General features: G+C 45.8%; 1 protein-coding gene across 1 annotated transcript in view; it reads right to left on the reverse strand.

Moving 5' to 3' along the window:
- Window positions 1–21,948, reverse strand: part of ANO2 (anoctamin 2) — a 379,342-nt gene that overhangs the window by 278,563 nt on the left and 78,831 nt on the right. Inside the window, exon 4 of the mRNA XM_073888754.1 lies at window positions 17,537–17,635. Coding sequence (XP_073744855.1) covers window positions 17,537–17,635 — 99 coding nt within the window. The remainder of the gene's footprint in view (window positions 1–17,536; window positions 17,636–21,948) is intronic.

The following is a 21,948-nucleotide window of genomic DNA, read 5'->3' on the forward strand; positions in this document are numbered from 1 at the left end:
AAGATGTCCAGTTAAACTTGAATTTCAGATAAACAGTGAACCATTTTTTAGCGTAAGTATGGTCCCATGCAGTATTTGGGACACACTTAGACTAAAAAAGTATTCATCGTTTATCTGAAATCTCAGTTTAACTAGGCATCCTGTATTTTACCTGGCGACCTTACTCTTGTCCACCTCTAATTCACTCTCCACACTGGAGCCAGAGTGATATTTCTGAAGCAAGAATCTGATATCGTCTCCCTGTAAAAAAGCCTTCAACAGTTACATTGTTCTAATGATAAAGAGCAAGGTTCTTAACATAGCCCATGTCTTCACACAAAGGTTTTCACACACACCCTGTAACAGTCTCCATGTTTCTCTGTCCCCATAGTCTCTTGCTCATGGCACCCAACCACTGGCCCTCTTGCAGTTTTCCCAACATGCTGAGCACTTGACACGCTTCATCTCCTCCCTGCCCCCACCCCTACTCTGTTCACACTTGATGCCTCCCTCAATCATCACTCCCTAGGGAAAGTCTTTCCTGGCTTCCAGACAAGGTCAAGTCCCACCTTCACAGTATTTCATGGGCCCAAATTCCTCTCCTTCATAGCACTTACTGCAGTTATAATTCCACATTTATTCGAGAAATTATTGGATTAAAGACTGGCTACCCTACTGAACCATGATCTCCATGAAGGCAGGATACTGTTCAAACTTTTCCCTATCTTTGAATGAATGAATGAATGAATGAATGATAAATTTGGGGGAAACCAGCACTGATGATGGCAGTTGCTGCTGCTGAAGGAGCCCAAGCTGGGGACGGAACAGCCATAAGGTACAGGCCTGGTAGAAATAAACCAGACTGGAGAATAAAGCCAAAAGCCCAAAGTCTCTGGCTCCCTTCCTGTCCTTACCACCTACAAATGTACCTGGGCAGAGGTCAGGAATGCCTGTATTCAACTGGTACAGATTAATCACCCAGCAGCTGTCTCAGGGCTTTGTTCTCGCAGAAGGTTAGCTGAGAACTTCCACACAGTTCTTGACCCTCACCTTGGCAGTGGATCTGGTAGAGCTCAGGTAGAGAAACACCTAAGAGGAGTAGGCACCTAAGGTATGTCTTTAGAGGGACCAAGCATAGCCCCAGGATAAATTTTGACTATTTCTTAATGAAGGGGTGGGGGGGGAGAGGGGACTCCAAATCACTGAAAGCAATATCATCTGCCTCCAGGTAAATTGTAAAAGGTATAGAAGGCGAGTCTCACCAGAAACATCAAGGGAATATACGCTCCACAGCCCTGACCAAGACCCCACACAAACATGCCCAGGCTGAAAAGTCTGACTGACTTATGCTGGAAAGAGATTTCCCAGACTTCAGGGACTCATGCGGGATGGAGCCAGACACATACCCACAATAAAACACAGGTGGGTGGCCCCATGGCCCAATGCCACGGACACTAAGCTTATAGGAAAAAGGACCCACGCCCTACCTCCGTGCCTGAGCATGCGTTGTACCTATTCCTAAAACTTCTTCCCTTCCTTTTCACCTGGACGACTCCTACCTCTCCTTCACCTTCTAGGCTTAAGCCTTAACTTTCCCAGAAAAACTTCTGGGAAAGTTGGCCACTTTGAAATAATGGTTGCTGTGGTCTGAATGTTTGTGGCCCCCTGCATGCCTGTGTTCCCCCAAAATCCATAGTTTGAAATCCTCAATGCCCAATGTGATGGTATTAGAAGGTGAGGCCTTTGGGAGGTGACTCGGTCATGAGGGTGGTGCCCCTTCCACCGCGTGAAGACAGAGCGAGGAAGGACAAGCTATGAACCAGGAAGAGGGCCCTCACCCAACCACACTGGCACCCCGGCCTCAGACTTCTAGCCTCCAGAACTGTGAGAAAAAAATTCCTCATTTATAAGCCACCCTGTCCATGGTATTTCATTACAGCAGCCCCAATGGACTAAGACCATGGTTTTCAGGATACTGGCCATCAGGCAACAAAGTTCCTGGGAAATAGGAAAAAAGCAAGATGGCTGCTGGGATGGCTCCAGCTCACTACACCATGGGGCAGGAAGGGGAGACAAGTGGAGCCTGTCAGACCCCTGAGCTGAGGAGACAGAGCTGTAAGATTGGGGAGGACGGGGCCACCGGAGGTCACAGGACAGAGTAGCCCAGAGGAGAGAGCTTCACAAGGAGCCCCAGAGGTCTGCAGAAGGTCCCCTGTGAGTATTTGCCCACATGGATACAAGGGAACTAGCTGAGTCTGGAGAAAGAACCATCTAAAAGGACTGAAAATAGCACTTCTTCCCATCAGGCAGAATGGAAAATCTCATCCCCCACAGGGCACTGGACAGAGTACTCAGGTCCACTCAGTAGTGCAGGATAATTAGACCCTAGACCGTGCACTGCTCCAGATCCACTTAACAAATCATAAAAGAAAGAACTAGTCTAAGTGCCTTATAAAGTATTGTCCAAGTCTAACATTCAACAGCTTTAAACATTTAATGAAAAAGAAACACTCATGATGTTTCTATGTTTCAACATTGTAGGCATCTCCTAGATGCCAGGCGCTGAGCTTGGTGCTTGATCTGCTAAGTGCTGGAGAAGCACAAAGATGGGGATGACCCTTCCAACACCGGATGCTCTGCGATGTGTCCAGCACTTCCACAAGCACGATTTTATTGGGCTCCATGAAAACTCTGCAAGTGTCCCTGCCAAGTAGTATTAGCATCACTATTTTACAGATGGGAAAACTGAGACTCAGAAGGGCAAGGAATTGCCAGAGTCAGTGGTGAAACCAGGCCTGAAACCCGGGTTTCCTGACTCCCCCACCCAGGCTCTTTCCTTCAACCTTTGATCCTTGGAAGGGCTCCATGATCCCCCAAGGACGCAGGCTGGAGCTCCCTTTCAGTCTCCACCAAACCCAGCAGCCCAGGCTCTTCTCTTGTGTCCAGCAGGATCCAGGAAAGGCACCCTGATCCTCTTTATTATCATTAATATGCTTGGTGGCGGCATCGTTGTTACTGTTATTCTTGGACATCAGAGAATTATGAACATCCTCAGAAATGGCAAGACACATGTTAGCCAGCTGTTCCCCATTATGCCCTCCCTGGGTACACGATATGCCTTTCATGTGCTTAAAATCATAAATAATTTTTAAAGTATGTTGCTCTTATTTTTTATTCCAGGGCTCAAATGTGGTTCTCATAAAAGCTTACTTTGGCCTCATTGTCACAGTCTAAGAGGTTTACCGAGATTCCTTCTTTTCTTACTTCTTTTTCCCCTCTTGTCTCCCTCTGCCTCTCCCCTCCGGAGGGGCACAGCACTGTGGTCTGAGGGCTGATTTGTTTCCTTCCTGCATTGGAATCATGTTCCCTCCTGGGATGCAAGGAACCAAGGCTATGGTGATATCTATCATGAACAGATATATAGTACTGTCCCCATTTTACAGATAAAGAAACCAAGGTCCAGAAAGTTTTACTAACATGACCAGTGTTGTACAAACATGAAGAGGTTCAATGACCTCAAAGATCAAGGAGAAGATATAATAATATGAGCTATAAACAATACAATCTTGATTTTCTATGAGTCCCTTATCTGTAGTGAGCAAAGAAGGCCTCTTCTTACAACTTGTAGGAAAAGTCAGCAGGATGAGCAGAGACCAAGCATAAAGATGGAGGTGAGCCCAGCTATGAGCATGTGTGTCTGCTTATACCCCATGACCCAGAATGTATTACTTCCAATTATCTGCCTCTTTTTTTTTAAACATTTTATTTATTTATTTGACAGAGAGAGAGAGAAAGTTAACGAGAGAGAAAGAGCACAAGCAGGGGGAGCGGCAGGCATAAGGAGAGGGAGAAGCAGGCTCCTCGCTGAGCAAGGAGCCCGATTCAGAGCTCGATCCCAGGACCTTGGCATCATGACCTGAGCCAAAGGCAGACGCTTAACCGACTGAGCCACCCAGGAGCCCCTATCTGCCTCTTTTAATCTATTTATGCTTTTCTCTGTTCCTCTGGTCACTGGATAATTGAGGGTCAACTGTTATTATTTACAACAGCTCGTTCACCTTGAGAAGTAGGGCTGGGATGAAGATTATCATCACACCCACTTACTGACATTTACTTGCAAAAGGAATAGGCATGCTGAAACATCAGCATGGAGCCTGGCACTGCAAGCCACCAGCTGGATGAGGGTAGATGCCTCTGGACTCAAGAAGTTATGAGTAAGAGAAGCTAAAGATGCAGCAGAATTTGTCCCCTGTTCTCATGCCCCCGTTGGTACCTGAGGGCAGAGAGAGGGTCACATGTGCACACACACACACACACACATACACACACATACACATGTGTGCACACTCTGCATCAGACCTGAGGAGTCCCCCACATAAGCATTTACCCTTGCATGTAGGTGTTAAGCTATTCACCAAAGCGCAAACAGCACCAGGAGCCACTAAGATCAGCTGCATCCTAGACCCCACAGGGAGACACTGTGTGACACCAACAACGGGAATTAATGTTGTTAATCCCTACCTGTCTGTGCCTACAGGTCCATTTCCTGCCTGATGCACCACTGAGTGTGGAAAGTGATATACTTACAAAACGCACACTCTCCCATCGTCTAGGTCTGTATTCATTTATGGTTTTCAATTCTGTTTTGGTATGTCCCCTACACATGAATGAATGTTTGCTGAATTTTAAAAAATGGGCTAAAATCCAAACTACTTACATTGCTGACAAAGCCCCTGCGAGCCGTGCCTCCTGCCTCCCGCTGCACTGGCATGCAGGCCTCCTCTCATTTCCCCACCCCGGCTTGGCTTTTCCCACCTTGGGACTGGATGACATGTGCTCCCCTCTCCTGGGAAGGTTCTCACGTGCCCTCCCCACCTGGCAAACCCCAACCCAACCCTCGGGTCTAAGCTCAAATGTCGCCTTCCCTCACCGCCCCCCCCACACACACACACCTAAATTGGTTTCCTCTGGTTCGCTCTCTGTCCACCCTGCTCTTTTTCCTCTGTGGGTGCCTCCCAGCTCATACAGCTCTCCTCTGAATCTTCACCATGCTGAAGCCACATGGTGCCAGGACCAGTTGTAGTCACCACTGAATCACCCGCCCTCAGCAGGGTCATCTCATAGCTAATGATACTCAACAGGTATTCACTGGTTGGATGGATGGATGGATGGATGGATGGATGGATGGATGGATGAATGGATAGATGGATGTGTGGATGGGTGGACAGGCGGATGGATGAATGGATGGATGGATGAACGGATAGATGGATGGATGTGTGGATGGATGGATGTGTGGATGGATGGATAAGTGGATGGATGGACAGATGTGTGGATGGGTGGGTGGATGAAAAAAATGTAGCCTTCCAGAAAGGCTAGGAACCCCTCCACACAACCTAGCCCCATTCCAGGTACAGCGAGACTTCCCAAATGTTTCTTGGCAATTGAAGGAGCAGCTGAAAACTCAGATCAGGGATGGCCACTAGGGTTCATGGGCTGCCAGCCCCACCCCTACAGGCAGCCTTAAGGGATGGCAACGGTCCTCCCAAATGCCCTCAGGTGGGCCTTATAGCCCATTCGGCATCAGTCTGCAGCCCGCTGCTACCATAGATTAGGTGTGGTATGTGGGACCCCTTCTTTCATTCATCATCCCAGGTCCCTTCTAGGTGCTTCCTGCACCACAAAACCAAATCCCTGCTGTCATAGAGCTTCTCATGTAGTGGGGAGACAGACAATCAAACAAGGACTCAAATACATGACTCAGGAGTGGGCAGCACCGAGTGTTAGGAAGGGAAAACAACAGAAGGGGGTGGAGAGTGGCAGGAGGCCGGCCTCGTATAGGGTGATCAGGGAGGCCTGTCCGAGGAGGGGACATATGAACAGAGCCCCCAGAGATGTGAGGTAGTTAGAGAAGGTCTTCCAGACAGATGGAAGACCAAGGTGAGATGCCCTGAGATGGAAACAGGTTTGGCATTCTGGAGGAACAGCAGGGAGGCCAGTGTGGCTAGAATAGAGCAAGCAAGTAGGGAGTGGTGGGAAATGAGTTTCTGTACCAGAGGTGGCAAATATGGCATCTATTTCAGGTCCCTGACAGAGACATTGTCATTCCTGGCCCCTCTATGACCAACAGCCCTTCCTGCCTATAGCAGGAATCACAGAACACCCTCAGGTTGGACCATGCCTCAGCCATGGGACACATCCGTGGTCCCTGTCCTTCCACCCAGTGCCCATCCTCAGACTTTCATTGGTGCAGTGCTGGTAAATGCTTACCAACTACTTGAAGGAGGGGGCTCGGTTTGCTGATGTGTAACATCTGTGGATTTCTATGGTATAAATAATGCCCACCGTGGCCATTTTCAAGCTACCAATGGTGTAACGACCAGCTGGCAAAATTCCTGAAAATGTAACAATCAGATTTCAAAAGGTGTTAGGAGTCACCATGTCAACAACCCCAGTTCTTACTAGGTAAGAAGAGCTCCATCCAAGTGCCAGAAGCTGACTGCCCCTGCCTGCTTCTTTCCCCTCCTGCTCACCCTTCCCCATACACTCTCAGGAGCAGCCATGGCCAATCTGGAAGAGCGCCCACATGGCCCAGTTACTCAGGACAGTCCTGGCATACTCAACATCTAGTACTGTGTCCTGGCATGATCATAGAGCCCCACTTGGGATGGTAAATTCAATGGTCAGCCTGCCCGCTGCCCTCCAGCACTAGGTCCGGGGTCCAGGTCCCAGCCAGCCCCAGGCTGGCATGTGCTGCCCTAGTTCAGAGAGACATGACTCGAGGCTTTAAAATAAGAAAGCCACCACTTCTATCTCCATTTTTTTAACCCTGAGTCTTAAAAAAAACTTAATACAGCCATTCACATTCACTTCCCATTACATTTTCATATTTTCAGCGTCACTGTTTCTGAGCCCCGCACCAGGCTTATCCACTAACAGAGCTGCGTGACGTGGGCCAGGCCTGTGTGGTCTCACCAGGCCCCTATGCACGTCTAGAACATGGCCATGTGCCACATCAGGTTCCTCGCTCAAACTGCAGCACGTAGGTGGCATCAATTACCTTGTTTTTATTTTCGAAAATGAGAAGCATTACCGAAAACAAAAAAAGGAATAAAAAGTCAAAGTATTCTGCACTCTTTCCAGCCCATTTAAATAGCAATCAAAGAGTGTGCACCAAAAGCCCATAAAGATATCAAATACAAACATTACCCTCTCAGCTGCACCTCTATTAAAAACAAATGTCTAGGAACAGACAATGACAACATGCGGCAAGGCCCCACCTACAGCCAACCCTACATAAACACCAACAGTTCTGGTTCATTTGAAAATTACTGCTGGTAATAATAAAAAGAGTCTGCCCTGAAAGGCATCTTGAAGGCTGAGCAGACAGTGACCTTTCTCCCTGTGACCAGGGGGTCTACAAGCTCTCCATCCTTGACAAAGCTCATCGAGTTTCTCCTGCTTCTTACTTTCTGATCACCAGAGAGGATTCACTGAACTCTCAAAATAGCCCCAAAGAGTAATTAGCTCACCACCCAATGAAGGAAGGAGTTGGTCAGGATGAGGAGGGAAAAGAAGGTGCCTCCTGTTCTGGAAGACTGCATGAACTGTACACAGCTGTGAACTGGAATCCCACTATTACACTGTGGGTCACAGCCACAAGAGGGTCCTGGGACTGGGGGAGCAAGCATGATCTGGCATCCAACAGCCAATCAATCTAGTATTTACTGATCATCTATTATTTAGGCAATATCAGACTACAGTTTGCAGGGAACACACAGGAAACATAAACTATAGTTCCTACTCTCAGGGGGTGGTAGGGGAGGGCTTATGGCACCTTTGGAGACACAAGAGTATAAGGCATCCAAAGTAGTTAATGAAAAACTAACCGATGAGAAAAATCCTGACTGTAGGTTGCCTTAGAATCCATGTAAGGAATAAAGGAGGGTCTATGAAGGCAGTGAGATTTGGGCTGAGACACAAAAGAGGAGTTTCTTTATTGTTTATTGTACATGTAGAGAAAATGGGGAGATAATTCCAGGACCAGAGGCAAATACTGAAAGCATTTGAAAAGGCTCCAGCCCCTGGAAGAGAGAGTAAAGTACTCCCTCTTGACAATAGTCTAAATCAGGGAGCTCAGTGCAGGCTCCACAGAGAGGCATGAGCAGGAGAACTCAGAGGAAACCCAGTGACATTACCAGGCTCAGGAACAAAGGCAGTCCCAGATACAGAGTAGGGACCCACAGGCTAAGTGTACTACCTCATTTAACACACAGCTTGAAGAAGTGTCAGATGTGGGATACTTTTACTCTTAGATATTTGGACACAATCAGAGTGTGAATGACTCCACAGGAGTATCTGTCCTTGGGTCCCTCCACTAACATCAACAATAGGGGGAAGAATGAACAAATTTACTAACTCAATTGACTAACATGTGGACCCCAGCATTTTAAAGCTATGATAGAGAAGTCAGGCCCAACCTCCAAAATTTACAGGTGAGAAAGCTATAATCCAGGACTGCTAAGTAACTTATTGCACCATCCAAAGCAATGACAAAAGAAAGATTGAGCTGTGTTACCTCTCCAAGCACAGGAGTATTTAATCTAGGATGGAGTTTCCCAGAGTATGTTCTGCAGATAACTGGTTCCCTGGAATACCTAGGAATACACCTACAAATAACCTATGAGTGTTCAGCAGGAAAAGAGTAAATAAAATGGAACCATGCTCTTTACTAAAAGTCTTCTGAGAACTTTTAATTTGTCAGATAAACTGTATTAATTAGTGTTTCTAGAGTTTGTTAGACCATGAACTTATTTTAAAACAGAGGACCCCTGGAGTGCCTGGGTGGCTCAGTCGGTTAAGTATCTGCCTTCAGCTCAGGTCATGGTCCCGGAGTCCCGGGATGGAGCCCTGCATTGGGCTCCCTACTCAGCAGGGAGTCTGCTTCTCCCTCTACCCCTCACCCTGCTCATATTCTCTCTCTCTCTCTCTAATAAATAAATAAAATCTTAAAAAAAAAAAGAAGAAGACCACTGTTCTTCAGTTTAGGCTCTGAGAAATGCTACTCCAGACCATGCTAGCTTAAGCCTCATTTTGGACTCATTAAAGTGAGGTAGGAGCACGGCTTTGCAGTCAGCCAGAAATGAGCCCTAGATCAAACCCCTTCATGCCATGTGACCTTAGGTAAACTTATTAGCCTCTCTGAACCTCTTCCCTGGGCTTGGGCTTGCAGTACCCCAATCTCAGCCTTGGCCTTCACCTGGTCTTCTCCCCTGCGTGTCTGTGGATTTCAATTCTCCTTCAGCCTGTCCTTGGATTTGGGCCCACCCTACATCCAGGACAATCTTGAGATCCTAACCTAATGATATCAGCAAAGACCCTGTTTCCAGGGTCTTTTTCCAAACAACATCACATTCACAAGTTCCAGGGTTAGGGCTTCGGCATATATTTTTGGACACCACTGTTCAAACCACTACAGAAAGAACTATGGACCTTAAAAGCACAAGCACTTATGATGGTTAATTTTATGTATCAACTTGACTGGCCACAGGGTGCCCAGATATTTGGCCAAACATTATTCTGAGAATGTCTGTGAGGGCGTTTTTGGATGAGATTAACATCTGAATGGGTAGACTGAGTAAAGCAGCTTGCCCTCCTAATGTGGGTGGGCCTCATCCAATCAGTTGAAGGCCCGAATAGAACAAAAAGATTGAGTAAGAGGGAACTCCTTCTGCCTAACTGAGCTGAGACATTGATCTTTTCCTGCCCTCAGGCTTGAACTGAAATAGGCTCTTCTTGGGTCTCAAGCCCGACAGGCATTTGGACTGGAACTTACACCATTAGCTGTCTTAGGTCTCCAGTTTACCAACTGTGTATCCTGGGATTTCTTAGCCTCCATAATCACATGGAAAAATTCCTTATATATATAATACACACACACACACACACACACTCACACATCTTATTGGTTCTGATTCTCTGGAGAGCACTGATTAATACAGGCCTCAAACCTGGATAACTGAGAAGAGGTGTTCTGGTCCTGGCCAGAGTCCCTGAAGCTGGCTGGACACCAGGAGCCAGAGGGAGGGTCTTCCCGTGGAGCTTCTGCAAAAGCCATACTTACCAAATCAGAATCTCTAGGGAGGCAGTAGTAGGTACCCGAGCACCTTCCAATAATTTACAAAGCTTAATAGAATTAATATTTTCCTCTAAGGGGCCACTCAGGCTAACCAAAATGCCAAGTGGTTTTGCTTTTTACCTGGAATTATAGTCTTTCAGTGTGGTAACACAAATTTTCTCACACTGATCAGAAATTTCTTAATGGCAGTTACATATGTTTTCAGTTAATGAAAATGAAAAGATGAATTATTCTTTAATAAATGCTGCTTAGTAGATAAAAGATATTTCCAACCATGAATTCCATGGAGAGACTTAAAGGATGAATGACATTTCTGCTTTTTTGTCTTTGAATCATCGGCTCATCAGAAATGGACATACATTACTTCATACCAGAATCCACCCTGCACTACAGTTTAACGTGACTTATCAGTTCTTATCCAGAAGCATTTGAGAAATGGCTATACCAAGAATATTCCAGCACCTTATATGCACTCATTACTGAAAATAGGTCCCTTCTATTGTTTGTGTCCTTTATATAACAATTATGCTTTAACAACAGGAAAAAGTTTGCTTCCTCTGCCCAAACGGATGCTCATTGCCACGATTATGTGAGCCACAGTCCTTTCTGCCTTGGTTCCCAGGAAGCTCAAAGTGAAATCTGTCACACTTGCATGAATCACTCTGATTTTCCATTTCTACGATCATCATTTCCCCTGCACTTACTTACTTCCCCTAATTACAGGGTTCTTTGTTATTTGTCCTTTTTAAAAATGATCCATATGCATTTATGACTTTGGTTGTAATCCGTCGCAAGTCCTGTTTCGGGAAAATAGGCTAAGATCTGAATTAACCCCAGGTTTGTGGGGGCAGAGCCAGGAGTCAAACTCATGTCTCCATTTGCCACATCTCCTGTCTATCCCTTGAAATGGGTGCCTTTGAGGCCTCCCTCCTGTTCTGTGGGACTGAGCAGCCTTCCTGCTGGCTCCTTGGGGACTGCATCACAGACCTCGCGTATGCAGCCATTATGTTTAGGGATGCCTCAAGGAGCCATGCTCTAGGAAACAGAAATCCCCCAGCACACAGTGCAAAGGCCATCTGTTCCTGCCTCTCCCCAGATTCCGTGTCTGGGCTTCTGGCTGCCTTGGCAGGTTGAAAGAACTGGGTCTGATTTCCCCCAACACTGCAGATGCTGGCTGTGAAGGGAAACAGCAGGAAAGAGCCACCCAATATTTGCCAACCGTGCTGCCCTCTGCACCTCACATAAGACCAACAGTAGCGATAGAAGTCACAGTACCAGCTATCATGTGTTGCATGAGCCTCTATGCTAGGCATCCCACATGAGGATGGCTCCTTACAACAGCCCGCCACAACATTTATTACTCCTGTTTTGGAGATGAGGCTTGCTCTAAGGCTGCTTTCCTAAAAAGGTAGAACTTGCTAGAAGTTAATAGCCTCTACTTGCATGCAAAGGGCTCATAAGCTAAAGTCCTCACAGGCTCCTGGGAACAGCAAATGTGGCCCCTGCAACATCCGTCTCTCTACTCACAACAGCCACGTAAGTTTTGACAGACTGGACAAAAGTGATTTTCACCCACCCCAGGCATGTGGCTTCGTCCAAATTCAGGGGACTCTGGCTGGATTAACATGATTTCATGAACAAGAATGGATTCCGTTACCTCCCCCTTGTCTGTTCCCAGCCTTGTCTCTGCTGTAGGGAGCACCTGGAGAATAAGTGAAATAAGGGGTACAAGAGGGGATGTTCGTTCATGTGGATAAAAAGTTGATGAGAGAGAAACATCAATGCTGGTAATAAGCAAAGCTGAGAAAGCACCCATTTCAAACCTTCCCGACCTCCCTAGGGCCAAAGGCCAGGCCTCCCCACCCCGTTCCTGTGCATGGATGTTGAGTGTGTCTCATAAAATGCTGGCTTTCCCGTTGTTGTTTTTGGAAAACGAATGCTTCCTTCCAAGGTTCCCCCTCCCAGTTAATATCTGTGTTCAGGACTCCAAGTCCCTGGACACATTACTATGGATTTGTCCAGGTTTGAGATCTCGATTTCGTGATTTCCTCCCCATCTCCCTGGTCTCTCCAGACCCTGCTGAGTTATGATACAAACCTCCACCAGCCTGGGGGATGCTCAACTGATCCTGCGCCATGCCTTAGTCTTCCTCCACGTTCCCCTGGCCACCAGGATGTGCCCCTATGCAAATGTAGTTTATTCTCCTTGTAGTCACTTCCCAAACCCACTAAAACAGGAGGAAAGTGCCACTGGCCTCAATGCTAGCCTTCTGCAGACTGCCCTGTCTCATCCTCCCTGTCAGAAAATGGGTGTAACCCCCACCCCTACCCTTGTACTCAGGTTCTCAAATTGACTGTGAAAAACATATGCATCCTACCCTGCCGACTGAGTTATATCCCCCCTCTCCTGGTCATGACATTTCCTGTGAGGTCAGCCATTGCTTTCTATGGTACAAAGATCGGGCCGCATGGCTTGAGCCACGGAAGGATGCCACCACAGTCCACCTGTGTCAAGTCTGGGACCCAGAAACTTTGGGGGGAAGTTCTTTCTGTTATATCTGCAGCCTTCTAGGAGCCACCACCTGGCTTTGCTGTCCCCAGACTCCCTGGCTCATCATATTTATATAGAGACCTGTGCTGTGCTGAGTTGCCATTTGAGACAGTATTTAATTCATGCTTTGCTGTCTGGGTATGTGCGTTCCTCCTGTTGTGCCCTTTGACTATAAGCTCTCTGAGAGCCTGGATTATTTCTGTGCTCTGCAGTGTCTCTCCAAAGACCCTCTACAGTGGGCCCTCCAACAGTGCTGACTGCAGGGAAGCTGACTGGGGGACTAGGAATCGAAAATGCACACAAAAATATTCAACTACACAGACACAATGATAAATTCCTATATTTCCATAGCACTACTTAGGAGTTAGAGTCTTAGAACAACATTCAAAGAGAGGCACCTGGGTGGCTCAGTCGGTTAAGCATCTGCCTTCGGCTCAGGTCTTGATCCCAGGGTCCTGGGATTGAGCCCTGTATCAGGCTCCCTGCTCATCGGGGAGTCTGCTTCTCTCTCTCTCCCTTTGCTGCTCCTGCCTCCCACTGCTTGTGCTCTCTCTCTCTCAAATGAATTTTTTAAAAAATTTTTTAAAAAGGTGAGCCTTCTAAGAAAAATAGGGCAGGTATTATTATTTTTTTAATTTTTTATTGTTATGTTAATCACCATACATTACATCATTAGTTTTGGATGTAGTGTTCCATGATTCATTGTTTGTGCATAACACCCAGTGCTCCACGCAGAACGTGCCCTCTTTAATACCCATCACTAGGCTAACCCATCCTCCCATCCCCCTCCCCTCTAGAACCCCCAGTTTGTTCCTCAGAGTCCATAGTCTCTCATGGTTCGTCTCCCCCTCCAATTTCCCCCCCTTCATTCTTCCCCTCCTGCTATCTTCTTCTTTTTTTTTCTTAACATATATTGCATTATTTGTTTCAGAGGTACAGATCTGTGATTCAACAGTCTTGCACAATTCACAACACTCGCCATAGCACATACCCTCCCCAATGTCTATCACCCAGCCACCCCATCCCTCCCACACCCCACCACTCCAGCAACACTCAGTTTGTTTCCTGAGATTAAAAATTCCTCATATCAGTGAGGTCATATGATACATCTCTTTCTCGGATTGACTTATTTCACTCAGCATAACCCCCTCCAGTTCCATCCACGTCGTTGCAAATGGCAAGATGTCATTCCTTTTGATGGCTGCATAATATTCCATTGTGTATATATACCACCTCTTCTTTATCCATTCATCTGTCGATGGACATCTGGGCTCTTTCCAGTTTGGCTATTGTGGACATTGCTGCTATAAACATTGGGGTGCATGTACCCCTTCGGATCCCTACATTTGTATCTTTGTGGTAAATACCCAGTAGTGCAATCGCTGGATCGTATGGTAGCTCTATTTTCAACCGTTTGAGGAACCTCCATACTGTTTTCCAGAGGGGTTGCACCAGCTTGCATTCCCACCAACAGTGTAGGGGGGTTCTAGGGCAGGTATTATTACACCCATCTCATAGATGAGGAACTGGGGCTCCAAAAGAGGAAGTTACATCCCAAAGTCACACTGCAAATACGTGCAAAACCAAGGCGAGAAGTCTGGGCTTCTGAGGACTCGCCTAGCCCAGTGCCTGCCACCCAACGTCTCCAAAAGGAAAAGGAAGGGGGGGGCGGGAACAGCCTAACTGCCCATCCACAGATGAACGGATAAAGAAGATGTGGTATGTGTGCACAGTGGAATCTTACTCAGCCATGAGAAACAAGGACATCCTGCCATTTGCAACATGGATGAACCTTGAGTACAGGATGCTAAGTGAGATTAAGTCAGAGAAAAAAAATGTACTGTAGGGTCACCTGTGTGGCTCAGTCATTAAGCATCTGCCTTTGGCTCAGGTCATGATGCCGGGGTCCTGGGATCGTGTCCCACATCGGGCTCCCTGCTCGGCGAGAAGCCTGCTTCTCCCTCTCCCACTCCCCCTGCTTGTGTTCCCTCTCTCACTCTCTCTCTCTCTCTCTGTCAAATAAATAATAGTAATAAATCTTTTTAAAAAAATGTACTGTGTACTACCACTTCTATGTGGAATCTAAGAAGCCAAACCTGCAAAAACAGAGAGTAAAGTGTGGTTACCAAGGAACCAGGGAGGTGGAGGGATAGGACAGATGTAGTTTAAAGGTTCCTACTTGCAACAAGTAGGAAATGAGCGCTAGAGATCTAATGCAGAGTATAGTGACTACAGACAAGGATGTTGTATTATAGCCATCAAATTGGCAAAGAAACTAGAACTGAATTATTCCAACCACTAAAAAGAATAATTATGTAACAGAGGTGTTAATTATTGCTACAATGATAATCATATTACAATACATAAATGTACCAAATTTACAGGCTGTAGATCTTAAATTTACACAAGGTTATGGCAAATATATCTGAATTATTTTAAAAATGAAAAAAAAAGACAAAGAAGGAGGGAAATTCAGAGATGGCTGCATTGTAACATGTCCTTGCCCTCATCATCTCATCTACAAATTCAAGCGCAGGCACTACCTAAACTATAGGTAGTTCCAGTAGACTAAGCATATGGGGGCACATAAGTCTGCGGGAAGATAGGTCATTTAAGCAGATCTATGCTGTCAAAGGTATGAGCCTGTGAAAGGACAAGCAGAGATCAGGGGTAGGCACTACATGGGGGCTGAGTCTGGGAACGAGGAGGAGAAGGTGGTAGAGAAATGAGAGGTATGGCAGGATGCCCCAAGAACAGCGAGGGAGGCTAGGAAAAGGCATCAGGAGAGAGAGGTGGAAGGGGAGGGAAGAAGGATGGGAAGGGGAGCAAAGAAGAAAGAGACATAAGAGGGAACAGAAGAATACACACTTTTTCTATGTCTCTAGCTTTCCTCCTATGAGGAGCATCTGGGAGATAGAAGCCATAGCATGGGCATTAGAGTTTTGCTCACCTTCTTTCCAAGGGTCAGCCAGCAAAGATAAAACACAAGAAGCAAGATACAAATAGAATGAGATTAAGAGAATGTTTGACACTCACATAAACCAGAGAAAGGAGAAGAAATATATTGAAGTTAGAAGCAGAAGAAAGAGAAGTGAAAGGGTTGGCCAGGTTAGGACACCACCAGGGGGAAGCAGAAGCTTCCATCCAAGACGGAGACTCGGGATGAGTCGAGGAGAACATCAGTGGAGGAGGAGTGGAGGGCCATGACAAAGATGGCACCTGCATTTGAGGACCATGGGCTTAGGAGCAAGAGGTCCAAAACTAGGAGACAACACAGCAGTGCAACTGAAGGGGAAAGGACCCTGGTGTGGTCCTTGTGAAAACAAGACACTCAGACAGGTGACCCCAAAACATTTACTTTTTATTGGCAGAATGTCTGTAGCTAATATTCATGTCTGCATTTGTTCATTCTTTGAGAGTCATTTGTCCACCTGCCATGAAAGTATCATCTGTCTTAATAAGCCTATAAAAACAGAACCCACAGACTTTACCCTTCTTGAGTAGGGCATTCGTGATGGTGGCACACATGCTGGTATTTGATGAGTGAACTGTGATGGAGACAGTAATCTGTTGGTAGAGAAGATGGTATAAATATAGCCAATGCCGCTCATCAAATGGCATTGCTGACTCTGAGGATGGCAATGATAGCACAGACAGTGCTAAGAAGGCAGGTGGTAACAGTTGTGGTGCAGAAGGCAGCAGACATGGAGTTCTGTTCATGACAGGGGTGGAAATCATGGTGATGGCAGATGGAATGAGGAAAACGATCTCTGCAAAGCTAGGTCACCACTTATAAAACACTGCGTGTGTGTGTGTGTGTGTGTGTGTGTGTGTGTGAGAATGACAGGGAGACACAGAGACAAAGAATCAGAGAAAGAGAGAGACAGAGAGACATCATCTATATATCACCCATCATTAAACTAGAGTAGAATCTGCCCCAGGACCCTTCCTAGAGACATCGCAATGGCCAAAGTCCATAGCCACTCCTTTCCCCTAAAATGCCTAATAAAAAAGAATGGTAAATCTGTGGACACTTTCCCTTTCTCTTTGGAAGTGTTTGCTAAATTTTGGTATACAAGGACACTCACCTACGAATTCCCTGGGGAGATTTTAAAATCATACATAAACTATGTTGGCTGAAATGAACCTCAAAAATCATCTGAACTGCATGGTTCTCAACTCAAATATGCATCAGAACCTACCAGGGATTTTTTTTCCCACAATACTGATGCCAGAACCTCATTCCATATGAACCACCTGAATCAAAATCCCAGAGGAGGGAAACCAGCATGAACATTTTTAAAACATTCCCCAGATGATTTTTTTTTATCAACTCTCCTGTTAAGAACCTTCTATTTTACAGATGAGACAAGTGGAAGCAACCACCACACAGTACTTAGGGGCAGAGTCACAACCAGAATAGGGATCTTTGCAGCAAGTTTGGTGCTATTCTCCCTGCATGCCGCTGACCCAATCACCCAATCAGCAAGGCTTGCTGTCTGCTCTCATTGCTAAATTTGCTCAAAAAAAAAAAAAAAAGTGCTTGGCAGGGTTGGGACACCGAGCAGAGGGAGAAAAGAGGTATAACAGAGTAACCAAGAAGCTGCACCAGGGCAATGTCTGGCTTCTTGTGAAGCACATCCCAGGTGGAGCTCCAAGGTGAAGGGATTTCCCAAGCCCAGCCCCTCTCTGCACCCCAACTTTCTTCCCCACCCTACCCACATCACCGCCCCATACTTAGGGTCCCTTGGGAGTCAAGTGCAATTTCAACTCCACCAAATCTCATCCTCCAAACTCTGGCCTTGTTCCCACACTATTCCCATCCAGCCAGCCCTCAGGAGGCCTCCAAACCCAGAAGAAACATCCTCATACTTTCTTGGTGGGGACTTTGATCTTCAAGAACTCCGCCTCTCTGGCCAGCACCTGCCACGGGGCGTGTATCCGGACAAAGATGGATCCCTGGCTTTTACTCTGTAAGGTACAAAGGAAGAAGAAATGGAAACACTTAGAAGGACATAGCTTAAATTCCTGTCTCCCCAACTCTCCCGAACTAGAAGCCCTGACCTGGCGTTTCTTCCGTTTCTGGTGTTTGTTCTCTTTTAAACTTCACCAGGACCCAGTCCCCTCCCACCCGTATCCCCTTCACCAGCCCTGTTCCAGAAAGGCTCTCATCAAAAACCACAGAGTACCGTTCCCAAAGTGTGGTCCCTGGAGGCTTGGTGGCTTCAGAGGAAAAGAAGAATGAAAACAAGTCTGTCCGCAGATTTGAAATGTAAGCAGTTATGATTTTCGCGGAAATCTTACTCCACTCTTCAGAGCAGTTAGAGGAGTTACCTTTGCTGGCATTCGGTAAACAGCCTGCCACTCATCCCATTCACACAGTTTCATTGTTTATTGTTAAGTCTGTGTTCCCATTGTGCCATGTCATGGCCCCAAATGACAAAAGTGGCTCACCAAAGCCCAAAAGTAATGATATAAATAATAATGTAAACAGTACAGTGCAAAATGACATCATAAACATAAATCATGGACAGGGCTCCAATGTGAACACAGATTATGAATCTATGTCCCAGCATAAGTGATCCTGTGAGTGTAGTGATTTCACCCAAAAATGGAAAGGAAAGGAAATGCAGTGATGAGTATTTGAAAATTGGGTCTTATTGACTCAGTAATCCCCGTCACAGTGTCTGTGATGAAAAATGGGTTGGATTATGACAAGAAGCCATCAGTTTCTCCCCATCTTCAAATAAAGCCTCAAATTCTTTTCGAAACAAGCACACAAAGAAAACAACTACTTCTGACATTAATTCAATTAGTTTTGTCACTAAAGAATGAGAGGAAACCAAAACAAGTCAGAAAAATGGGCAAAAGCCCCATTCTTGGTGAGAAGCTTCTAAAACCACCTGCAGAATTCATTACAAACATGGTGTTCACTGAGAAAGCAGAACAAGCCGACGGCACCATCGCTTCATCAGGTGAGTACTGGAGATCACACGGAACCTGGGCACCGGGCTGGGAAGGTGCTGGTGTGCCAGCCAGCCTGCCACTGACATCGGCGTGCAGCCGAGGGGCAGTGTGGGAATCCGGTCCTAGTGCGTGTGCTCTACAGAGAGAACGCCCGCAGCTTCTTGTTCTGCTGACCTCCTACACCCCCTGAGGTTTCAACTGAATTCCTGCATATTTTGTGAAGCAGGAAGCACAGAGACCAGGACTGAGAAGACACTACTCTATGTGCAGCAAAGGTGTTACCACTCATGTAAAAGCAGGTGTCCCCTTTGAAAATCATTCTCCAGCTTCATTCACAAAGAACGAATGTGTTCGGGGCACCTGGGTGGCACAGTGGGTTAAGCTTCCAACTCTTGGTTTCGGCTCAGGTCATGATCTAAGGGTTGTGAGATCGAGCCCTGCATCAGGCTCTGGGCTCAGTATAGAGTCTGAGATTCTCTCTCTCCCTCTCCCTCTGCCCCTCCCACTCATTCTCTCTTTCTCTCAAATAAACAAATCTTTAAAAAAAGAAAATGAATGAATGTGTTCAACAATCCACCCTCTGGTCTTGATTTTGTGTTGAGGATAACAATGGAAGCCTGCCACACACAGCCTCTGAGCATCTCCTTCTCTAGTGTTCTGGGCAGAAAAATAGGTGGCAACCAGAGGACCCCATTCCCCCACAGAAGTACGGGGACCATGATGATGCTCACATGGCAATGAATAAGATTACTTTAAACAGATACTTTACGATGTTTGTAATGCAAGTGAAGACTATCTCTATGATGCTGAATGGCAGTCCCACAGTATATTCAATAATTCGCACATCCAGAACTTACCTACCCCCACCACTTCGGGGATGAAAGCTTGTGATTTATAAGGGAGAAGGAGGAAGAAGAAACAAAGATTTTGCATGAAGATTGAACTGTGGTATGAAAGTCCCAGAGAGTTTGCAAACATCTGAAAATTATAATAATCGTGATGTGTATTTACTGAGTGAGTATCATGTACCAGGACAGAGCTAGATGGTCATGTACTTTAGCACAAAGAATATTCACGGCCATGCTGTCAGCAGGTATTATCACCTACTCCATTTTACAGTTGAGGAAATCCTCAAATTAAATTTTCCCTGCAGGGAAAATTTAAATTGTTGGTCCAGAGTTACACAGATAGTGTGATAAAAAAAAAAAAAAGTATTCGGATCCAAGCAGTCCATGCTCTACCTGATGATTTTCTTGTCCACAGAAGACAGACATAACATGTTCCAGGCAGAGTTACAAACCACCTCCAAGGTCTGTAACAGAACATAAAGACATGGTTTTTGGACTAAAGTCAAATCAAAAGGTGGATAAGGAATCTATGAGGCAGACCTAAGATGAACACTCAACTTTCCAGCTTCCAAGGATGACACTGTTCTGCCAAAACACTGGAAGTGGCTTTCAGCAAGAATCTCCTCAATTTCTATGTCTGTCTATGGTTACAACATCCAGGATTACTAGACGGAGTCATCCATCACTTGCTCCCACTTCTAACTGTAATTTAAGCTTTTCTAATTTAGTGAAAATGAAGGGTAAGAAAGGAAACCATCTGGGAAGCTGACCTGTAGCCCCAGCTCTCCATCATGGCCCCAAGAAAGACGTTTTTGGTGAAAGATGGCAAACAGTACCATCCTTCCCAAAGAGATGAAATCATGACTATTACTGATTTTAATATATGATGTTTTGTCCTTACTTTTAAATTGTGATGAATGTCCCTGGGATTTTTAGGTGAAAGGTAAAATTGTTTAGCCATTGTGATTTTAGAGGGTCTATTAATTGCAGTCTGACCTCTTTGCTACTTCCCTCCAGCAAAGTATACTTCTCCTTCTTCTTCTCAAATGGGACTTGTTTTATTTTTTTTAATAATTTTTTATTGTTATGTTAATCACCATACATCATTAGTTTTTGATGTAGTGTTCCATGATTCATTGTTTGTGCATAACACCCAGCGCTCCACGCAGAACGTGCCCTCTTTAATACCCATCACCAGGCTAACCCATCCCCCCACCCCCCTCCCCTCTAGAAACCTCAGTTTGTTTTTCAGAGTCCATCGTCTCTCATGGTTCGTCTCCCCCTCTGACTTACTCCCCTTCATTCTTCCCCTCCTGCTATCTTCTTCTTTTTTTTCTTAACATATATTGCATTATTTGTTTCAGAAGTACAGATCCGTGATTCATCAGTCTTGTACAATTCACAGCGCTCACCATAGCACATACCCTTCCCCATGTCTATCACCCAGCCACCCCATCCCTCCCACCCCCCACCACTCCAGCAACACTCAGTTTGTTTCCTGTGATTAAGAATTCCTCATATCAGAGTGTTACTGGAGTGGTTGGGGGTGGGAGGGATGGGATGGCTGGGTGATAGACATTGGGGAGGGTATGTGCTACGGTGAGCGCTGTGAATTGTGCAAGACTGTTGAATCACAGATCTGTACTTCTGAAACAAATAACGCAACATATTTTAAGAAAAAAGGAAAAGAAGAAGATAACAGGAGAGGAAGAAAAGGGGAGTATGTCAGAGGGGGAGACGAACCATGAGAGATGATGGACTCTGAAAAACAAACTGAGGGTTCTAGAGGGTAGGGGGGTGGGGGGATGGGTTAGCCTGGTGATGGGTATTGAGGAGGGCACGTTCTGCATGGAGCACTGGGTGTTATGAACAAACAATGAATCATGGAACACTGCATCAAAAACTAATGATGTAATATATGGTGATTAACATAACAATAAAAAATTAAAAAAAAAAAAAGAATTCCTCATATCAGTGAGGTCATATGATACATCTCTTTCTCTGATTGACTTATTTCACTCAGCATAACCCCCTCCAGTTCCATCCACGTCATTGCAAATGGCAAGATGTCATTCCTTTTGATGGCTGCATAATATTCCATTGTGTATATATACCACCTCTTCTTTATCCATTCATCTGTCGATGGACATCTTGGCTCTTTCCACAGTTTGGCTATTGTGGACATTGCTGCTATAAACATTGGGGTGCATGTACCCCTTCGGATTCAAATGGGACTTGTTTTAAATGAAGATAAAAGCTGGAATGCAATCGTGCGGTGCTAACATCCAGTTGTGTCCCTTTCAATCCATGCGATATTGTTACCTTCTCATAAAAAGGAAATCACACCAGCTGACCTGAAATGTTAGCTGGTGTGATTGGCTATGTCTCCCAGAGAAAAACAAGTACTTAAAAACCCCTGAGCAGAACCATCACCAAATGCAGAAGCTCTTTTTACTAACCCCGGAATCT

The sequence above is a fragment of the Callorhinus ursinus genome, unplaced genomic scaffold (assembly GCF_003265705.2).
Source record: "Callorhinus ursinus isolate GAN/ISIS: 27379988/994484 unplaced genomic scaffold, GSC_fseal_2.0 scaffold94, whole genome shotgun sequence".
Classification (NCBI taxonomy): Eukaryota; Metazoa; Chordata; class Mammalia; order Carnivora; family Otariidae; genus Callorhinus; species Callorhinus ursinus.